This window comes from Pagrus pagrus (genome assembly GCF_965226575.1).
Source record: "Pagrus pagrus genome assembly, chromosome: 15".
Taxonomy (NCBI): domain Eukaryota; kingdom Metazoa; phylum Chordata; class Actinopteri; order Spariformes; family Sparidae; genus Pagrus; species Pagrus pagrus.
In genome coordinates, this window is record NC_140199.1 from 28,331,655 (window position 1) to 28,350,984 (window position 19,330).

The 19,330-nt window shown below is 41.7% G+C and overlaps 2 protein-coding genes and 1 long non-coding RNA gene across 3 annotated transcripts; 2 read left to right on the plus strand and 1 right to left on the minus strand.

Moving 5' to 3' along the window:
* Positions 1-3,734: 3,734 nt before the first annotated feature.
* On the plus strand, positions 3,735-4,530 carry LOC311270221 (uncharacterized protein; the record flags this gene model as incomplete). The annotated part of the gene is made up of 4 exons (XM_084374965.1): positions 3,735-3,799; positions 3,905-4,188; positions 4,294-4,356; positions 4,450-4,530. The coding sequence occupies exons 1-4, from the start codon at positions 3,781-3,783 to the stop codon at positions 4,528-4,530; spliced, it is 447 nt and encodes a 148-aa protein (XP_084231091.1). The 5' UTR covers positions 3,735-3,780.
* Positions 4,531-5,189: 659 nt separating this feature from the next.
* LOC311270052 (G2/M phase-specific E3 ubiquitin-protein ligase-like) lies at positions 5,190-7,794 on the plus strand. Its single transcript, XM_084374681.1, has 7 exons — positions 5,190-5,374; positions 5,715-5,817; positions 5,945-6,107; positions 6,241-6,344; positions 6,627-6,771; positions 6,873-6,999; positions 7,484-7,794. The coding sequence occupies exons 1-7, from the start codon at positions 5,263-5,265 to the stop codon at positions 7,777-7,779; spliced, it is 1,050 nt and encodes a 349-aa protein (XP_084230807.1). The 5' UTR covers positions 5,190-5,262; the 3' UTR covers positions 7,780-7,794.
* A 481-nt stretch (positions 7,795-8,275) lies between these two features.
* LOC311270055 lies at positions 8,276-10,049 on the minus strand. Its single transcript, XR_014624177.1, has 4 exons — positions 9,968-10,049; positions 9,742-9,852; positions 9,339-9,615; positions 8,276-8,397 (listed from the first exon to the last, which is right to left on the minus strand). It is a non-coding gene; the product is annotated as an uncharacterized lncRNA (long non-coding RNA).
* Positions 10,050-19,330: the final 9,281 nt, after the last annotated feature.

The following is a 19,330-nucleotide window of genomic DNA, read 5'->3' on the forward strand; positions in this document are numbered from 1 at the left end:
CGCATGAACGTCACCCGTAGCTCACATTTAGAAAAGCGCGATTGGCTGGAAACTTGTCACACGGAAACAGATGCCTTCAGGGTTCACAAAAAAACTACGACAGACAGTTGTGGCAGGCTAATTACAACCGATTACAACCACACATTCACGGAATGGTCAAATTATAGGATTAGGATTAGGGCAAAATTATCGTACAAATACGATAATTATGGTACACCTGGCAACACTGGAGCCAAGAGACTAACAGATGCTGCCGTTAGCTTTAATCACAACGATCGCTTCCACATTGTGGCTGAAAACTAAACCTACATGAGCCTCGGACCAGCTGTGTCCCAGCTGTTGTCTGAGAAGCACCAGACCACTACACAAATGTTCCCCGTAAACCGTAATCTCTTGTTTATGACAGATAAGACACACAAATACACATATCGTAACGCGTATATGATAATCCATCACATTGATTTAGCAAAGGCTTCGTTAAAAACAAATGGACAAGACCGGGCAAGAGACCGAGCAAGAGGTTGTTATGGAGAAATAAATCCGGACAGGATGAATGAAACCCCAATGCGAAGCGGAGGGTTTCATTCATCCATTCATTCATCTTACTTGCATTACTTGCTGCTTCATTTAGCTGCCATGAGCAAATAAATAGGCAGATTAGGTGTAAACATGATAGCAATTTTAGCTTACAATGCTAACATAGAGGCTAACGTCTCTGTCGAACAACTAAACAAGTGTTGACAATACTGCAGAGACAGAAATTGTTTCGACGCCGTCTAATAACAGAAAAAAACTAACGGCAGCTTTCACAGTCATAAGCCAGCATCGGCATAAAAGTTATCTGTGTCACAACATCCACAATAAAGACGAAAGATTACCTGCTCAGGGCCAAACAAACCTCTTGCCCACTTGTAGTTTCAAATGCGGAAGTGGGTTGGGACGAGGCGTGACCAGTGTAACAGTCAGAGTATAACGGAGCACTACCAGTTGACGCCACACGGTGGCGCCTCCTTTTTGTTAGGTCACTTGATATCACCTTTCTCCCTCAGTCAATCCTTTTGACCCAAGTAATGTGGACGCTGCTGAAGGCTGCAGGACAACGAACTTTTCTGTCCTCTCTTTATTCTTTCATTGATGACTGTAGTTTATGCCATGAGACCTGGCTTGTATGGTCTGTCTGTGAAAATAAACGTACAGTGTGGAAATCCCTCCACTTTGTTTCCAGCCTCAACTTTATTCTCTACTGGAGCTATGCTAAATAGCATCCGTGGCTAGGCCTTCCTCCAGCCCCACGTTACACCAGGAGCAGGGGAGTGAGCGAGGGGATTGGATGGAGCGTCCGAGAGAGAGAATGCAACTTTGAGCAAGGGGAAACTCCCATCCGGAGTCTCCCAAGAAGAAGAAGAAGAAGAAGAAGGAGCTTTTCGCGTGGTGAATCGACGTGGTGGAGGAGTATGGAGTAAGATAGCTATCAAAACGATGTGTGCATGATTCTAACCATTCGTATTTGTAATGTTAAACATTTGTATGTCAATAAAATTGTTGTACACAAAATTCTGCTGTCATATACGCAAGTCTGAGAAATTGTTTGGGTTAGGATTGTTTTTATGTGAGTATGAATCTAAAAGCTGTAGTTACAAAGTCTAGTGAATACAACTCTAATTTCTATGACTACGAAGTCTTCACTGTGAACACGAATTCAAGTTTGTGGGTACGAGTAGAAAAGTGTTGAAATGACGTCACGTAGGTCACAGGCAGGTCACGGGACAATAATCGAACCCCGATTCCTCCAAATGTGCATGCGCCAAAGGCAAAGATGGCTGACAGCAGTGGACCGTGTGGAGGTGCCAGCTCAGGTGAAGCATCGCAGGTAAAGTCAATAACGTGTATATCCAATATTTATTTCATGAAATTGTACTATTTAAAATAATATACAGTCCATGGACTTACAGACTTACTGCATTAGCTTGCAAGCTAACGACATGGCGGTGACGCAGTTAGTGCTAGTATTACTAGCATAAGAAGTTGGCTTGTGCTAGTTAATTAGCACTGACCTGCAAAATATGAAATAATTAATTTGTGACATAATGTTGATCAAAATACGACTTTTATCGATTTATAAATTGTGTCAATTGGCGTACAAATCTGTCCTTCGTATAAGTCCGGTTTCTTTTCCTCTTTGCTAACCCTCCTCTCGGTCATGTGCATTTGTTTACAACGAAGCCGGCGGAAAATCAATCAGTGGATCGATGGATTATCGTGCACTCATTATGACGTGTATATTTGTGTAGTCTTATCTGTCATAAACAAGAGGTTACGGGTTACGGGGTGCGTTTGTGTTGCGGTGCTGCAGAGACGAGAGCTGGGACACCGGGTCGGAGGCTCCATTCTCCATGTAACAAGTTACAAGTCGTTTATTTAACCAGCACTTTAACTCTGAAGCTGTTTAATTAAGGTAAAAATGAACCATAAGGCAAATATCCCGCATAGTTCCTTTTTAGCCTCTTTCCATCTGTGCTCCTCTGATCAGAGCGGCGTCCCTAGCAACGGTCTGTTATACAGAAATAACAGACCGTAAAATGCAGCGATTGACAACATTCAATAGAGCCCTATAATAATAATTATTATTTGCCTGCAGTCAGTTGCTTGAGATCAGGCGCACAAGTGTGGTTTGCATGGGTACAGACTGGCTTGCTGTTTGGTGTGGATGCTGACCCAAGCTCAGACTTTAAGAAGAAGTTAGTTTGCAGGCATTCTGTACAATCGTGAAAAATACCCATGTCTGTAACATTTGCTATTCAATTATGTCTTTCTTCTCACTCAGGTCCAATTAAGAGACATCATCAACACAGCACAAAATCTGGTGTTGATGTTAAGTAACAGTGTACCAGCGAATGTCAGGCCAGTCAGACAGGAAAATACAGGAGAAGCTGCTGTCAGACAGGAAGCGCAGTCAGTTCCAACACTGAGGCCTCAGCAGGCAGTGCAACAACTTATAAGATCTCAGAACAATGGCCCTGGACTGTCAGTGAAACAAGAAATGGCGCGGTAGGGTACATGGGTCATTTATTGCACTCCCATTTCAGGCACATTTGGACAAACTAGGTCCCTGATTCTGATTCAGGCAGAAGGCAGAGAAACAGCTGCAGATGTTTTAAATTCTGTTATTTACCTTAGAATATTTTCTGGAGCTTCAGACCATCACCATGTAAACTATTGCATAAAACAAATTTACATAAGCTAACAGAATCATTTAGAATGTAGATGTCTTCTGAGTTAGGTTGGTTTTGTTGATGGAATATAAAAGATAAGAATAATAGTATGCTATCTTTTTAGGTCTTTTCCAGGATTCTTTCAAAAGGAGGCAAGAGGCAAAAGGCGTTTTGCACCATTTAGGGCAAAAGAATCTGGGAAGAGCTTTTCGGTGAGGTTTTTTCTTCTTGAAAAACAGTATGAAAAAACACCAAAAGGAGAAGAGGAACTGCCACTCATGCTGGCTGGCCTTGGAAAACGTTCACTATCCATATATGAAAACATGACACATTCAGAGGTACGCTACCATTCATTTACTGCCTTGTGTCAAGTCATGTCTCAAGGGAAAAACACCCATCTTAGAATTCATCTTGACGCATGATTTAATTAATATTTGCATGATGAAATACACAGCAGTTCATGAATATAAGTCATTGCAATAAAGCTTTAACTATGCTTTTGTTTCTTAAGTTTTCAGATTTGCTTGTAAGTGCATATCCAAGACTGGCAAATATCTGTGGTGGCTGGATGCTGCACAAGTCCACAGGTATGTAGGCGTATACACTGGATTAATGTTGTTTCAAAATACTCTCTATATGAGTAGTTACTGTATATTCAGGTTTGTTTAGTATCTCTAATTTTTCAATTTTAGGTGGGGGTGGGCGGCGGAGCTTGGTTGTTATACCTCCAGATCTACATGGATACACTGGCCAGCAGCTAAAAGCAGTGAGCGGGAATGGAAAATACACATTGTACATTTCTCCTTTACAAGAAGAACTTGATACAATTCCATTACCACCTGAAGCAAAGGAGTTTGAGAACATGCCCAAAGCCCAGTGTACAACCTGCAAGAAAATGGTTCCACTTCAGATTCTTCCAGTACACATCAAGGAATGCAAGACAGAACTTGTAGATTTGTCCTATTCTGCTGAAGAGGTATGTCAAAGTCACAGCTTCACAGCTGTTTATATTGAAAAATGAGATGTTATTCTGTATTATGCTCTAAACACTTGCCTATTATTATTATTTGTCCCCCCCCAGGAAAGCTGCAATGAAGAACATGAAGATGAATTCCCAGATTCTATTTGCAACCTGACAGACAAGGTGAAATTGTTTGTGCCTTCCTGGTAAATTAAGATATTAATCTCTGGAATAATGTAAGGCTTTATTCACATGCCTTGTGAATTCTATTTTAAGACAGCAGAGTGTCCTGTGTGCAACAATGCATTTCAAGTTGACGTAATTGAGATCCATGCAGCCACATGCGGATTACGGTAATATTAATGATTTTAGTGTAACTTTTTTAATGTATACCTACGTTCATTTGACAAATTACATATAAGGAGATTACCTTGCAAAATGTTATATGTATGCAATTGTTTATGTCAAGATAATTTAGGACAAGCTGTTTTCTTTATGTGTGCAGACCTTCAGATAATTACGGCCGTGAGTCAAGTGGATTAGTACCAGTCAGTCAAATCAGTACCTTTCAAAGGTAATATTGTACATCAGGTAATTATGGTGGCAAATTATTTCATCTGGATAATATACGCTTTAAATAGATACTGCAGTATCAGTCATCTTTTTCCTGTTGAAAAGCTTTGTAATATGTGTGGAGTGTGATTTTTGTGACATATTTTGCTCTTATCTTGACTTACATGAGGCCTGCTCTCACCCCTTAGAATTTCACCAGTATAGGAGGTGTGGCAATTGTTGTACCATGCCACACCCTAACAACCACCTGGAATAATTGTAGCAAACAGCTATAAAATTATACAGACAGTATAACCATGTCTAATTTTATTTTTTATTCAAATGCTCAGTGTTGAGCAAGAAATAAATAAGTAAATAAAGCAATAAAGACATGTTGGTGTCTATTTTAATGTTTAATTTTTGTCTTTTATTTTTAATTCCAGTTCTGAGGAAATCTTGGATTGGCTCGCTTGTCAAGTTAATGAAACAAACACATTTTCCATCTGTGTGTCGCGAACTGACCTCTTCAGCAGAGGCATGCAACAGTGGCAACGGCAGAAGAAGACATCGCCCAAATGTAGACTTAAGGTCACATTCTTTGGCGAGGCAGGCATCGATACTGGGGCCCTTAGCAGAGAATTCCTCACAGGTACAAATGTTTGTCTATATTTCATTTCACAATAAGAGAAAATTTGTGCACATCAAATTCTTACAAGGCCAGGTGCAGAATAAAAGATAAATCGAGAACAAAAAGGAAAGGAATTATCCGCACACTGGATATAGTTCCGAGAATTTTTATTGGACTGATGTGCGTATAATTTCTTCTCTTTCCTGTTTGTCCATATTTGTCAAATCAGACACACTTGACACACTGTCAACATCAACAGGGGGCCTCTGGTGGTGTAGTGGGCTCAAATGCTAATTAAATGGGGGGGGGGGGGGAGAGACAGAAGAGACCTTTTGAATTTCCTGTATTTGCTGTTTTGCAGAAATGCTGGCAGAGATCGAAAACAGACTCTTTGTTGGAGGGTCAGATAAGAAAGGGAAGAATCCTGTTTATTGTCTCAACAGTTTGGACTCTAACTACTTCAGGTGTGTAGTTAAATTCCTCTTGTGTGTTTTCTTTTAGCATATTAATTGCAACACTTCTTAACCCTGTTTTATATCATTGTAAATATATTCAGGCAGTTTATATGCTGTGTTGTTTTGTTTTGGTTAGGAGTGCAGGAGAGGTCATGGCAGCTAGCCTGGCACAAGGCGGACCTTGTCCTAACTTAATGCGCGAGTGGTGCTTCAGATATCTCTGCTCCGGTGACTCTGACAGCATACAAGTGTCTGCCAGTGATGTAACAGATTTCGAACTGTCACAGCTTATTGAGAGGGTAAATACAACTTTAACAAAGTTAGTAATTGCATTAACCGCATTATGATATGGCGTGCACAATTACTTTTTTGGTTTGTTGCCTTTAGGGAACAATGATACAATGCAACTTAATTTCACTACTCTGTTTTCAGATAAACAGCGCCAGTAATGACAACATCAGTGACCTGGTAGACGATATTGTGACCTGCGGATACACTGGAATCGTGTCTATGGAAAAAAGAGACATCATGATAAGGTATGTTGGTGACATTTTTGGGTTTCATTTAGGCAAGGGTGTATTGTACAAGAATTTGTGACTTGAATTAGGCTACTTGTTTGGCCATGTCTAAAACATGGATTACAAGTAACATGGCATTGGTTTCATGCAAAGCTGTGTTGTTAAACTTCTTTACATGTCACCAAATAATAATAATATATATTTTCTTTTTTTAAATAGTAGTTTTGGCTTTTTTCCCCCCTACACCCAACAGGTTTACCACTAAAGTATATTCTCCTGATGAAACATTTTGTCCATTAGAACTGTCGTACTTCACTCCACCATGAGAGTCATCCCAATGCTCGACCAGCTCAGAAAAGGCCTGCAGCTGTATGACCTACCAAAAATCATGAAGACTCATCAAGACCTCTGCCTACCACTGTTTGTTCCAGGGGAAGATGATGAGGTATATTGTTACGTTTTAGACTGCTTTTAATTGAGCATAAATGTCTTTTGCAAGAATTACAATGTTTATGCAGACTGAAATGCACTTCCTTCTTCTTAAAGGCAGATGCAGCCTTCCTTCTGGAGAGGAGCCGTCCTGTCTTCAGTGAGATTGGTTCTGCCAAGCACCAAAAGGAAGTAAACATCATGAACTTTCTCCAGGACTACCTTCAGGAAATTGAGGATTCTGGTATGTTTTAGCCAAGATAGGGTAATAAAGAGATTAACTTTTTCTGCTATCCTGCTGTATATTTTATATAGTGCAGTGTAAATGGTTAATTGATTCAAACTATACAACCCATTAAATCTAAGCGTTTCTGGAAACTTGATGTCACTATTTAAAATGAATGTAATTGATTAAATGTAATATTGTGACCTCTAGGATAACAGTTTCATTAAACTAGACATGGAGGGCTAACAGATGGATGACTTGCATAGTTATATTGACAGTAACAGGGTGTCTGAACAATTGCCACAACAGAATGTCTGTCATCCAGTCACAACAAATGCAGCTTTTGTTAAAATATCTATGTAGTTTCTGCTTTGATTTATCAAATGTTCTTATACTCAAAAAGGTCAATATGATTTGTGTATATGTAAGGGATTTTATCAACTTGAAAACTAAAATGTATTATTTCAATTCAGACTAACATTGTGTTAATCTCTTCATTAAGAACAAGAGGGCCCCAGCAACAACAGCGTTACTCCAGAAGGCTTGACTGTAGGACGCATCATGCAGTGGATGACTGGACAACGACACAAGCCTGTTCTGCCAAGCGAAAAGAAGGACTTTGTCATAAATATGAAATTCCATCATGACTGTGACACACAACACACTGTTTGTTTTCCAACTGTAAGCGCCTGCAGTCGTACAGTCACATTCCCTTCAGCTCACCTGAAAACATACAGTGAATTCAAAAAAATTTTGACACTAGCCATATGCCACGGGCAAACTTTTGACAGGGTGTAACCACTCAGTGTAAAGGAAAACAACCAGGTAACTGCGACATGTCAGATCATGTTTTATTCTTTTGTCATTTTTCTGTGACAACTTCCTGTTTTCACTGTTACAAAACCATTGCTGTTCTGTTAATGATGGTTTACTCCAAAGTTAGTTTTTACCTCCATGTTACTCTTCAGAATACCCACAGTAATTTTTTGTTTTGGAGTCAAGTTTTGGAAAAGTCACAAATTTAATTCTGATGACTGTAATGCAAATTTCATGGGAAAGTTTTCATAAAAATTTTGGGGACTCCTGTCTCATTAAATTGAACAGATGTCAGAGCAAGCCTTTTTTGAAACAAGTAGACTGTCTGCAAATGTTTAACTTTATACCATTAAATCTTTTGCAAGGTCGTGTTACATCTCAGGTATTTCTTGTTACCATTAGACTTTCAACACACTGAACCATTGTTATGTAAATGTCTCTGCCAAATGATTCTGATGAGGCCAAGGGATTTATCATGGACTGTACAGTTTCCATAATGTACAGAGTCAGAGGGCACTCAATTTCCTGGACTTGAACTCCATATGGTTCCTCATGCACAGCATCAAACATCTCCCAGTCAGTTCCAAATAGCTCCATGTTCTGGGGGAAAAAAAAAAAAAAAAAAATCTTTTTAATATTATTTTGTACGAAACAGCATTTGTTAGCCTGACAGAATAACTGCCTGAGTCATATTTTAAGATTTTAGCTCCATAATGCACAGTGAATCAGCAGTGGTAGGGGAACTAGGTAGATATCATAATTTAGCCAAAATATGACTTAGGCAATTAAAGGTATAGTTAGCGATCATAATCCGATGCACTTTTTGTCAAAATCACCATATTTCTCCTCACTATCTGCAAGCTGTCACTTCTAAGAGCATGCTGAAAAAAAAATCCAGTTTCAATACACAGCCTGGGCTCTGAATTTCATCTTATAAATATGTGGCTCGGACCGAGCCAGCAAAACATGGGTCCACCCCCTCGAGCATTGGACAGTCCGGCCTCCACCATGTTGGTCAGCTATGCTGTTTCTACAGCCGTTTCCATGACAATGCGCGTCCATGAACTTCGGGGGTGGAGCCCGGGGTGGAGTATGAAGGGAGGGGTGGGTCTGTATTCGTTTACACTTGAAATATCAACAACCTCTACTGGTTTTCTCCCACATTGCTAACTACAACTTTAAGTTATAAGGTTAATGATTTATAAATATTTTAAAAACATACCAAAGCACACACTGACATACACAGGCATAGTGCAGTGACAACAGAAAACATTTAACCAGAGAATAAAATGTGTATAATGTTCAAGCAATCAGAACATGGAGTACATCTATCATAAATTTTGCTTTGCTGACCTACTTTATTTGTGTGATCACTCCTGAATTTTAACCTTCTACTCCTTCTTCACGGTTGAAGATATTGACCTCATTCAAATAACAATAACATTTTTATTTAAACCTAAGCCTCCACATATTCAGGTTCAAAACTTGTCAACTGCACTTTGCCTTTGTAAACAGCGCCTCGAGTTTAAGCTTCAACAAACCTGCAAATCTTCGTTCGGGTCACAAGAGTTCTTCATGTGACCCAAAACCCAGAGCTGGTTTGGGGAGAGTCCACCTTCAGACCGTAAAGGATGGTTGTCCCAGCCTTCTGTGAAGGTGTGAAGGGCCTCTGCCAGACGTGGAAGGAAGACATAGTGGGCACAAAACAGATGAACAACATCTGCCAAATGCAACAGGCCATCTTCCTCGAGACTGTGAAGAACTTCATAGTAAAGGTGTGTCACGCTGGTCCAGACGTCTCGCCACAGGCGCTCTATTCTAGATCAGAAACAAGACTTATTCAGCTGAAAAGTAATAATTTAAATTACTACTTTACAACAATAATTTCCCATTTTACATCTTACTATTGATATACTGTAAATTATGTGATTTTTTTATTGTTACCTCTGATTATGTACACTCCGCCCAGCTATGAAGCTCCCTCTTCCAGCGCCTTTAACAGTGAACATGGTTTCAGCAATTGAGACGTTTTCAACGCCTTCATCGCCCCTGACCCTTGAAAAAATACATGAAAGAAATGTTCAGCCATATTCATTACAACAAACTGAATATTATTGAAATGAGTAATTAGGGCATGGAAACAATAGCCCAAGTTTATATCATTGTTTACCTGGACGGCCAGCCAAAGTTTTCCACTGCCTTCAGAAAAAATGAATGAGCAGTGTTTGAGCGGTTATTTGTTGCAGGTTCCAGATAGAAAATCTGTATAGAAAGACAGTGTTTGAATCTGCAGAAGCAAAATATTAAGGCCTACAACACATAAAATAAATAATCTTCATTGATCCCCAGGGGAAATTTCAGGAGTTATTATAGCAACAGCAGTAAAAGCAGGAACAGCAATAGATAAAAGTCAGGAACCATAAGCAAGCATAAGCATAAAATAAAAAAATTGATAGTAATTGAAATAAGCTTTCTGACAAATTACATCTGCACTATGTCCCTAAATTTCTGGATTGGCATATGTATTCTCTGGGTACAGGGTTTCTACAGTCATGACAGACATGGAAATTCATTGGAATTAAAAAAAATGTTTAGTAAAGTTCTGAATATACAATGTTTTAAAATGTTTATTCCCTGCTCTTCTCCTCCTGTACCTCCTCCTTTGTCTCCTCCCACCTGCCTTCTTCATCCTCCTGCTACTCTTGACCTCTCTTTAAACTCCTCCCTTTCTTCTCATTATCTTCTCCTCCTCCCCTCCCTCCTCCCGTCATATTTTTTCTCCATATGATTGGCCAGTCAGTACTGCTCCCTATGATTGCCATCTGGGTGTATCTACTTAAAGTGATGGAGTAAAATATGATAAACATTATGAAAAGTTTTGAAAATTCATTGTTAATAATGTGTGTGAACCATGTGGGTAACATGCAGTTTATGAACAGTGAATACATGAACACAAACATGTACAGAGATAATAAAGCACTGTAATAAAAGGTGACAAACCTTTCTCGAGTACCCATCTATTGCACCAAATATGACGATGTTGTACCTTGAAAACAAAATATGAAATGACAATGAGCAGTCACCCCTCCCCCCCCATGAATAAATACGTAAATAAATCTTAAATAAGTCTTACCGTATAAGCTTATGGTTTGTGTCCACATGGACTAATGACAAAGGCCCCTGCACAAAGTATGTCCTCCTTACTATGCACCCCAGCCGTGTCATCCTTTCCAAAACTCCTGGAGCATCAACTCTGTGCATGGACTCCTTGATGCGATCCCATTGAACTCTATGCCCATCTGCTTGCAGACAGCCTTTAACCATTCTATATCCTGCATTTGGGATCCTGCTTTTTATGGACTGCACAGCATCATCCAATTCACTATCAGTTAAGCTGCTGTATGTAGACCTTGTGGACAACCCAAGTTCACGCATACGCCGGAAGATTGTGCTTTGGCTGACACCCAACAGATTTGCGATGCAAGACACTGGTAAGGGGAAGTTGATGAGCCGGGACAGAAGCTCCTCAGAAAAAATGAACTTTGGTCGGCCTCGTCCTCCAGCTCTAATAAAAGCACAGGGACTCTCTTGGGAAACAGCTGCGTGGATCTTACTTTGCAGGGATAAAAGACACTCCACAATTTCACCTGGGATGTTTAAAGTACTGGAGGCAGCCGTCAGAATAAATGCTTCTTGATTTACAATGTACTGCAAATAGTCCAAATTCAAGTGCGGTTGATTTAACACATCTGTAATCCTCGATTTCAGACGTTCCAATAACTGAGTAGCCACTGGTCCCTGTAAACGACAAAATACAAGTTTGATGCATTAAATGCCACTGTTAACTTAGTCGTTTAACAACATACAGTACTCTATCAATTCCACATAGGCTGGACAGACATTCAAAATACTTTTGTATTTTTAGGCAAAATGAATATGCCAATCATTAGCTTGCAGGTTAAAACAATAACTCTTAATTATTATAGGGCTCTATTGAATGTTGTCAATCGCTGCATTTTACGGTCTGTTATTTCTGTATAACAGACCGTTGCTAGGGACGCCGCTCTGATCAGAGGAGCACAGATGGAAAGAGGCTAAAAAGGAACTATGCGGGATATTTGCCTTATGGTTCATTTTTACCTTAATTAAACAGCTTCAGAGTTAAAGTGCTGGTTAAATAAACGACTTGTAACTTGTTACATGGAGAATGGAGCCTCCGACCCGGTGTCCCAGCTCTCGTCTCTGCAGCACCGCAACACAAACGCACCCCGTAACCCGTAACCTCTTGTTTATGACAGATAAGACTACACAAATATACACGTCATAATGAGTGCACGATAATCCATCGATCCACTGATTGATTTTCCGCCGGCTTCGTTGTAAACAAATGCACATGACCGAGAGGAGGGTTAGCAAAGAGGAAAAGAAACCGGACTTATACGAAGGACAGATTTGTACGCCAATTGACACAATTTATAAATCGATAAAAGTCGTATTTTGATCAACATTATGTCACAAATTAATTATTTCATATTTTGCAGGTCAGTGCTAATTAACTAGCACAAGCCAACTTCTTATGCTAGTAATACTAGCACTAACTGCGTCACCGCCATGTCGTTAGCTTGCAAGCTAATGCAGTAAGTCTGTAAGTCCATGGACTGTATATTATTTTAAATAGTACAATTTCATGAAATAAATATTGGATATACACGTTATTGACTTTACCTGCGATGCTTCACCTGAGCTGGCACCTCCACACGGTCCACTGCTGTCAGCCATCTTTGCCTTTGGCGCATGCACATTTGGAGGAATCGGGGTTCGATTATTTTCCCGTGACCTGCCTGTGACCTACGTGACGTCATTTCAACACTTTTCTACTCGTACCCACAAACTTGAATTCGTGTTCACAGTGAAGACTTCGTAGTCATAGAAATTAGAGTTGTATTCACTAGACTTTGTAACTACAGCTTTTAGATTCATACTCACATAAAAACAATCCTAACCCAAACAATTTCTCAGACTTGCGTATATGACAGCAGAATTTTGTGTACAACAATTTTATTGACATACAAATGTTTAACATTACAAATACGAATGGTTAGAATCATGCACACATCGTTTTGATAGCTATCTTACTCCATAGAGGAGTGCCTGCCCGGTACTCCTCCAGTCTTGTCGGGTTAATTTCGTCAGACGAGACGAAAAATATTCGTCAACAATGGTTTATGACGAGACGAAATCAATGCCCTTAAACACTGACTGTGACGAAATTAACACGCATTTTTTGTTGACGAAAAAAGACAAGACGAAATCTACTTAATCAAATAAAAACTTAATACAATGTGTCTCTTTTTTCGTCACAGACTTTTAAATTACAATCCAAAAAGTGCCTTCACTGGATGCGCGTCAGCTTTTTTCTCCTCCTGCACTGCTGCCAGGGTGCCTGTGTGTGTGTGTGTGTGTGTGTGTGTGTGCCTGAGTGAGGAGCACACACAACACCGGTGCTCTGTGCCAAGTGCGGCGAGTACAAAGAGAGCTTCTCTGGTGAAACAAGCTACAGAGTAATTTCATGTGTTAACCCGTGTTTCAATAAATGTATTCCTGCCTGATAAAACTCATTATTCCTGAGATGTCGTAGCTGGGTCGATTTACCTGCTTAAAAAAATACAATTTGGTGGGATCTTTAGCAACCTATTACCTATCTTACTTCAGACATCAGGTCAGCAGTGTTTTTGGTTCACGTCGGTGTGGCCGACAGAAAGCAGCAACACGTGTCTTTGCAGCTGCTCCTCTAGCAACGTAGCATTCCTAATCATTCAACATGTGGAGCTACTTCATCAGGTAGTAATGACATAAATCTTGTGAGATGAGTGAGGAAAAGACTAAAATGAATCTAGTGGTTTGACTAGATTAATTGTGATAAACATTACTGTCAATTTGCTTTCAAAGACTAAAAAAAGACTATTGACTAAAACTAGACTAAAATACTTTGGATTTTCTTTGACTAAAACTAGACTAAAATGCACAGACTTTTCGTCAACTAAAATGGTGACGTTGGATACAGTATGTATACAGCATCTTTCATGGACCCAGAGTCGAGTCTTCTTTTAGCTTGATGAATGACGTCATTGACCATAGAAGTGGAAACATGAACATTTCAACATTCAATGCCATTCAAACTGTCAAGTACACCCTCCAGTCCAGGAAAAAGTCAGCTATGGAGTACAGGGAGGTGGACCGCACACTGTGCAAGAACACACACACACACACACACACACACACACACACACACACACACACCAATATCCTTCTCACCTTTTTCAGCCCTGACCTGTTTGCATGCCTGTAGATTAAGGTAGTTAGTTTAATAAAACCGTACAGTAATTAACACTAAGCCAGCCCCGTGACGAAGAAGCGGAGGTCGGACAGTGTCAACTACAACAAACTGCAGGAGGCTGACGTGCAGACGAAAACCCGGGGGAGCGTCCCGGCCGATCGACAACTCCTCGGACTCAAATTAAGCCCTCGACAGAGAGGGTATTGCTTGGTCTGTGACTGTGCTTGAGTGACTTTCATTGTGACTGTTTAGCGCAACGGCATAGGATAAGCCGATCGTCGCAAATTTGCTGTGTTAGCACGGTAGCTAGCCGCTAAGCTAACGGAAGTGGGTCGCCGCCATCTTGGTACAGGTACTGTACGGGGACCGGAAGTACGTCATCAAAACAAAGAGTGAAAGAGAGAGGGACAGCAAAAAGTCAGCATGGCAGAGTGTGGAGAATTAAAGAAAAAGCCTTGCACAAAAAAAACCTTTGCACAAGGGGTTTTTAATAGGGCAAATGCCATTGATTTTAACATGGACCTTTTAAATGAACATGACCTCAAACTTGAACTGAGGGCACTCAAGGGCAGTTATGAAGAGATCTGTGATAGCAGTTTTGATTACATTGCTGTTATGTAAGAGGAAGACGCAAGTGGATACAAAATGGATGTAGCTGATGTGAAGAAAAGGCTGCGTGATTGTCGCACAAAGTATCAAGACACAGAGATGAAGGTAAAAAAGACATTGTGGTCCCGCTGTGCATCGAGTCAATTTGGCAGTCTGAAGGCGGATCTCAAAGACGTGTTTGGTCAGGCTGAAGCGCTCCAGTTTGGCCACTTGACCCACGAGCAGTATGATTTGGTGCACACAGCATTAGGGAGCAGAGTCGAAGCACTGGAGGAGTTCATGCAGGGCTAGGACTGCTACGTCCCGGAAAAAGAGGTGGATGACATGCGGGCTTGCCTCAAAGACTACAGGGAGAAGAGAAGAATGACTATAGTTGCACTGACTAACTACATGCACCAAAGCAAAAGGTCAGCGCATGGCAACCTTGGTGTCCTGGCAAGCGATGAAGAGGACGAGGGGGATGTTGAAAGCAGAGACGATGGACAAGGCGGTGTGGACAGTGGAGGAACGACCACTGCTGATAAACCGAGTGGGCCTTCGGACGATGGTGGGGACAGTGGCATGGCACAGGAGAATGGGATGCAAAGTGCAGGTGCAGGCCCAGCCACCAAACCAACCGCTGCTGTGACTGGCAGTGCTCTGGATGATAATGTGGACCGTCCTGATGGGGCACAAGGCACGGGTCCCCCATCAGGGTCTCCCCAAGCGCCACCGCAGAGGCATCCACCACAGTGGTCCATGAGCCCAACATTTGACCCCGGCTTCTATAGCACACCGTGGCAGCAGCGAGGGGCCCACGCTGTGCTACCGGATAGTGTTGGAGCAGGACAGAGAATGTCTGCCACTTTTCATTGGTTAATCGGGCCCAGGATTGTGCTTGCACCCCTATGCCTACCAAAGTTCGCTGGAGACTGGAGAAGCTATTGGCGATGAAAGAGTAACTGGGGGACCCTCCCGGCATTAGCTGAACTCACAGGCTCCCCGGAGTGTAGGCTCTTTCACCTGCTGGACAGCATCGTTGATGCAGTAAAACGCGAACTCAGGCTGTCCCATTGCCGTACTGCAGAGGAGGTCTTCCGGGTTTTGGAGGACTGTAATGGGGACATGTCGCAAATAGTGGACAACATCGTACTGGAGCAACAGGATTTACCAGCTGTGCGCAACAACCAACCAAGGGAGGCTTTGCAGTTGATCCAAGCGGTGGAAAGGGCACTGTTGGACCTTATGAGCTTGGGTTGTGAGGACGCCATAAAAAAACAGTTGGTGATCCGGTCACTTGAAAGTAAGCTGCCGGACAGTATGAAGGAAAGGTGGCTTTTGTACCGGTGCGACGCGGCCAGAAGACGGTTCTGGTGCAACTGGAGCATTTACAGATCACCAGACGACCAAACTCTGCCAGAGCAGGTGAACCGAGCCCTCACGAAAAGCCAAAGGAAAGACCTGGGGCCTCATGTACTAAGACTTGCATGGATTTTCTACTGAAACATGGCGTACGCTAGAATCCAGAAACTGTTGTACGCACACAAATAATCAGATGTATCAAAGTGTGCGTACGCATTGATCCAAGCACTTTTTCTTTGTACATCCCAATCAACGTGGAATTGAGCGCACATGTAGAAGTGCTAAACTCCTCCCTGTCCACGCCCTCATTTAAATATGCAAAATAATTTAAATAGGGCCTACACCGGGGATTCCCCTCTCTGCACCATCAGATTTACAAAATGAGTAAAGGGAAGAAGCGCAACTTCACTGAGTCTGAGCTCGAAACGCTATTAAATAAAGTCGAGACGCGAAGATCTGTATTATTTGGTAGCCTCTCGCCAGGGATAAACACCAAAAAAAAGAAATGTGAGTGGGAGTGTGTGTGTGAGGCAGTGAACGCTGTGGGGTCGGAGCAGCGCACACTCACTGAAATTAAAAATAAAAAATGGTCCGACGTGAAGGTGGAGGTGAAGTGGAGGATTTCTGCCCAATAACATGAAATAGATTTAGTTTCCTTTGTTCATGCACCACTTGATCGAATCACTATTACTTTTTTCAAAAGGAATAATATATATACGTGCTACCGTTAGTGGGAAACAAACAGAAGGACAAAACAACTTCATTACAAGGATTGACAAGACTGATCACACTTATATTAATGACTGCAGAAGTGCGCCGTGGCTACTGCAGTGTGACATTTCCAACTTTAGGCACGCGTTTAATGACACAAATACTGAACACAAGGAGACAATATAGGGCTTCTTAGATAGCTCTGCCACTCTATTTTCACCAGGGAAAAACAAATGCACATATTTGAATGCACGTGCCCAAATGGGCATTGTGCTGGTTTACATTCGGGGCGCAATTAAACCGTGCCAGCCTCCAGCCTGTTGCCAACCATACTATTGGTAAGAATGAACAAGTCATGCGTTGAACGAGGCCACCTTGCCACGATGTTGGTGAGCTGCATTTGCACATCACATATTATTTGAACATTAATTGAATGAAAATGTTTCCTGTTGACAAAAACAATTCATCCTGTGATGGCGCTTTTATAGCAACATGTGTGCAGTCAATAGCTCCGATTACATTAGGGAAACTGGCTCTTGCTGCAAATTGCGCTTTAATGTTGGCCTGTTCAACAGCATTGTATGGGAATTTGATGTACCTGGATGACATTCTTATGATCCCGTCCCACACAGCTGGCATGGCTCGGCTCAGAGTGGACTGGCACACTCCTGACCGGTCAGCAAGTTCCCTCTGGAAGGCTCCTGTGGCCTGGAACCCCAGAGTGGTCAGCACCTGTGTGGGCACGGACAACCCCTGGCTCCTGGCTGTGTTTTGTTCTAGGGCCGGCCGCAGCTCTGCACACAGCTCCCGTAACACTGGCCTCGGCGACCTAAAACGACTCATGAGCCAGTTGTCGTCATTTGCCAACAGATCTTCCCGTTCTCTAAACACCCTCTCACGTCTGATATTACCATTTGCGATGTCTTCTAACAAGGCCAAGGCTGCCATTGTTAATGGCATTTTTTCATCACTTTGCGCATGCTTTTATGATTTATGATCCATATGATTGCAAACGTGTGTGTTAATTGTCCATGTCTCTGATTGCACATTACTCTGAGGACTAATTGTTTTCACATAATTAACAGTTTCCTAGCATCACCTCAAAGTGTCGCCAAAGGAACAATAGCTGTAGAAACGTGCGTACAACAGCCATGAAGCTGGCGTGGGGCAACGCACATTTCCACGGTCATTTCACTTTTAATACATCTGAACGTTGCCGTGGAAAATGATGTACGCTACATTTTTGTGCGTACGCAACATTGATACATGAGGCCCCTGGGGACCGAAGGCAGGAGAGACGTTCATTGACCAAGGCCACGGCAAGTGAGGCGAGAGGAGAATCATCGCAAGATCCTTGCGGTATGTGTGACGAAGAGGGGCATACTGGACGTTTATACCACTGTCAGACATTTAAGAAAGCCAAACCATCAGAGCGGAGGGCTCAAGTAAAAAGGACAAAAGCCTGTCCCAAATGCTTGGGTCTCCATGGGAAGGAAGGTACGTGTAATAAAAACTTTCTGTGTCGCAATGACGAATGTAAAAGAGGTGACGCCCCTCCAGATCACCACTTCTTCCTGTGCCTCAAATCACCAGCCAAAAAGGACACCACTAGGGGAGAGACCAAGGGGGAAAAGAGGAGAGAATCCCGTGGTCCAACCAAAGAACAAGAGGCTTTGTTTGCTAGTCTAGGTCTGACCCTGTTTGTAAGGCCTGCACAAATAAGGTGTCCTAGACAATATGTGCTGGCAAAGATCTGGTGGACGAGAGTGGACCGAAGGAGCACCCGGTCCTCATGATGTTGGTGGAGGTCATGACCAAGAAAGGAGACTGGGTTGGAGCCCTAATCGATTTAGCCTCCGATACCCATTATATCACTCACCAAGCAGCAGAGAAGCTTGGATTGGCAGGTGAGCAAATCACACTGGTCGTATACGGTGAGGGTGGTATTTAGGCGAGGGTTGAGACAAAGAGGTACTGCGTGAGCAGAGTACAAAGTGATAATATAAAGAATATACAGGCGCAGAAATATTTTCAGTGATGAGACATTTTTCATTTCAGCATGGCTAGCTGTGCTGTCATGCTCATTTGAGCACAGTCTAAATGTCTGATAGACAGACAAATCAGATTTCTCAGTCAGATCTACGTGTTGTATAATCTTTATTTTATTTAAAACAATAAAGTGATGATAGACTGGACTTGTGGTATTTAAGTTACATTAAAACAATGCTTGTGTAGGTAACGTTAGCAAACTTGCCAAACAGAAACTATTACTAACAGAAACTATAACTAACTACCAACAGCTAACATTATTCTTACTTCTAAAGCAAAATAAGTTACTGCTTGCAAGCGATCCAGTAGCCTAGTCTTTACAAATAGTAATAATAATGTTAATTATCCGAAGGCTATAGTTTATGAACCTTAAAAGTCATGAGTTTTAGCGCCGTTTGATCCCTCCTTGTGGGGAATCTGCAGAGCGAGGTTACATGACTTTGATGATGTATTTAAAAAGTTACATTGTGACCTTATATAACTTAG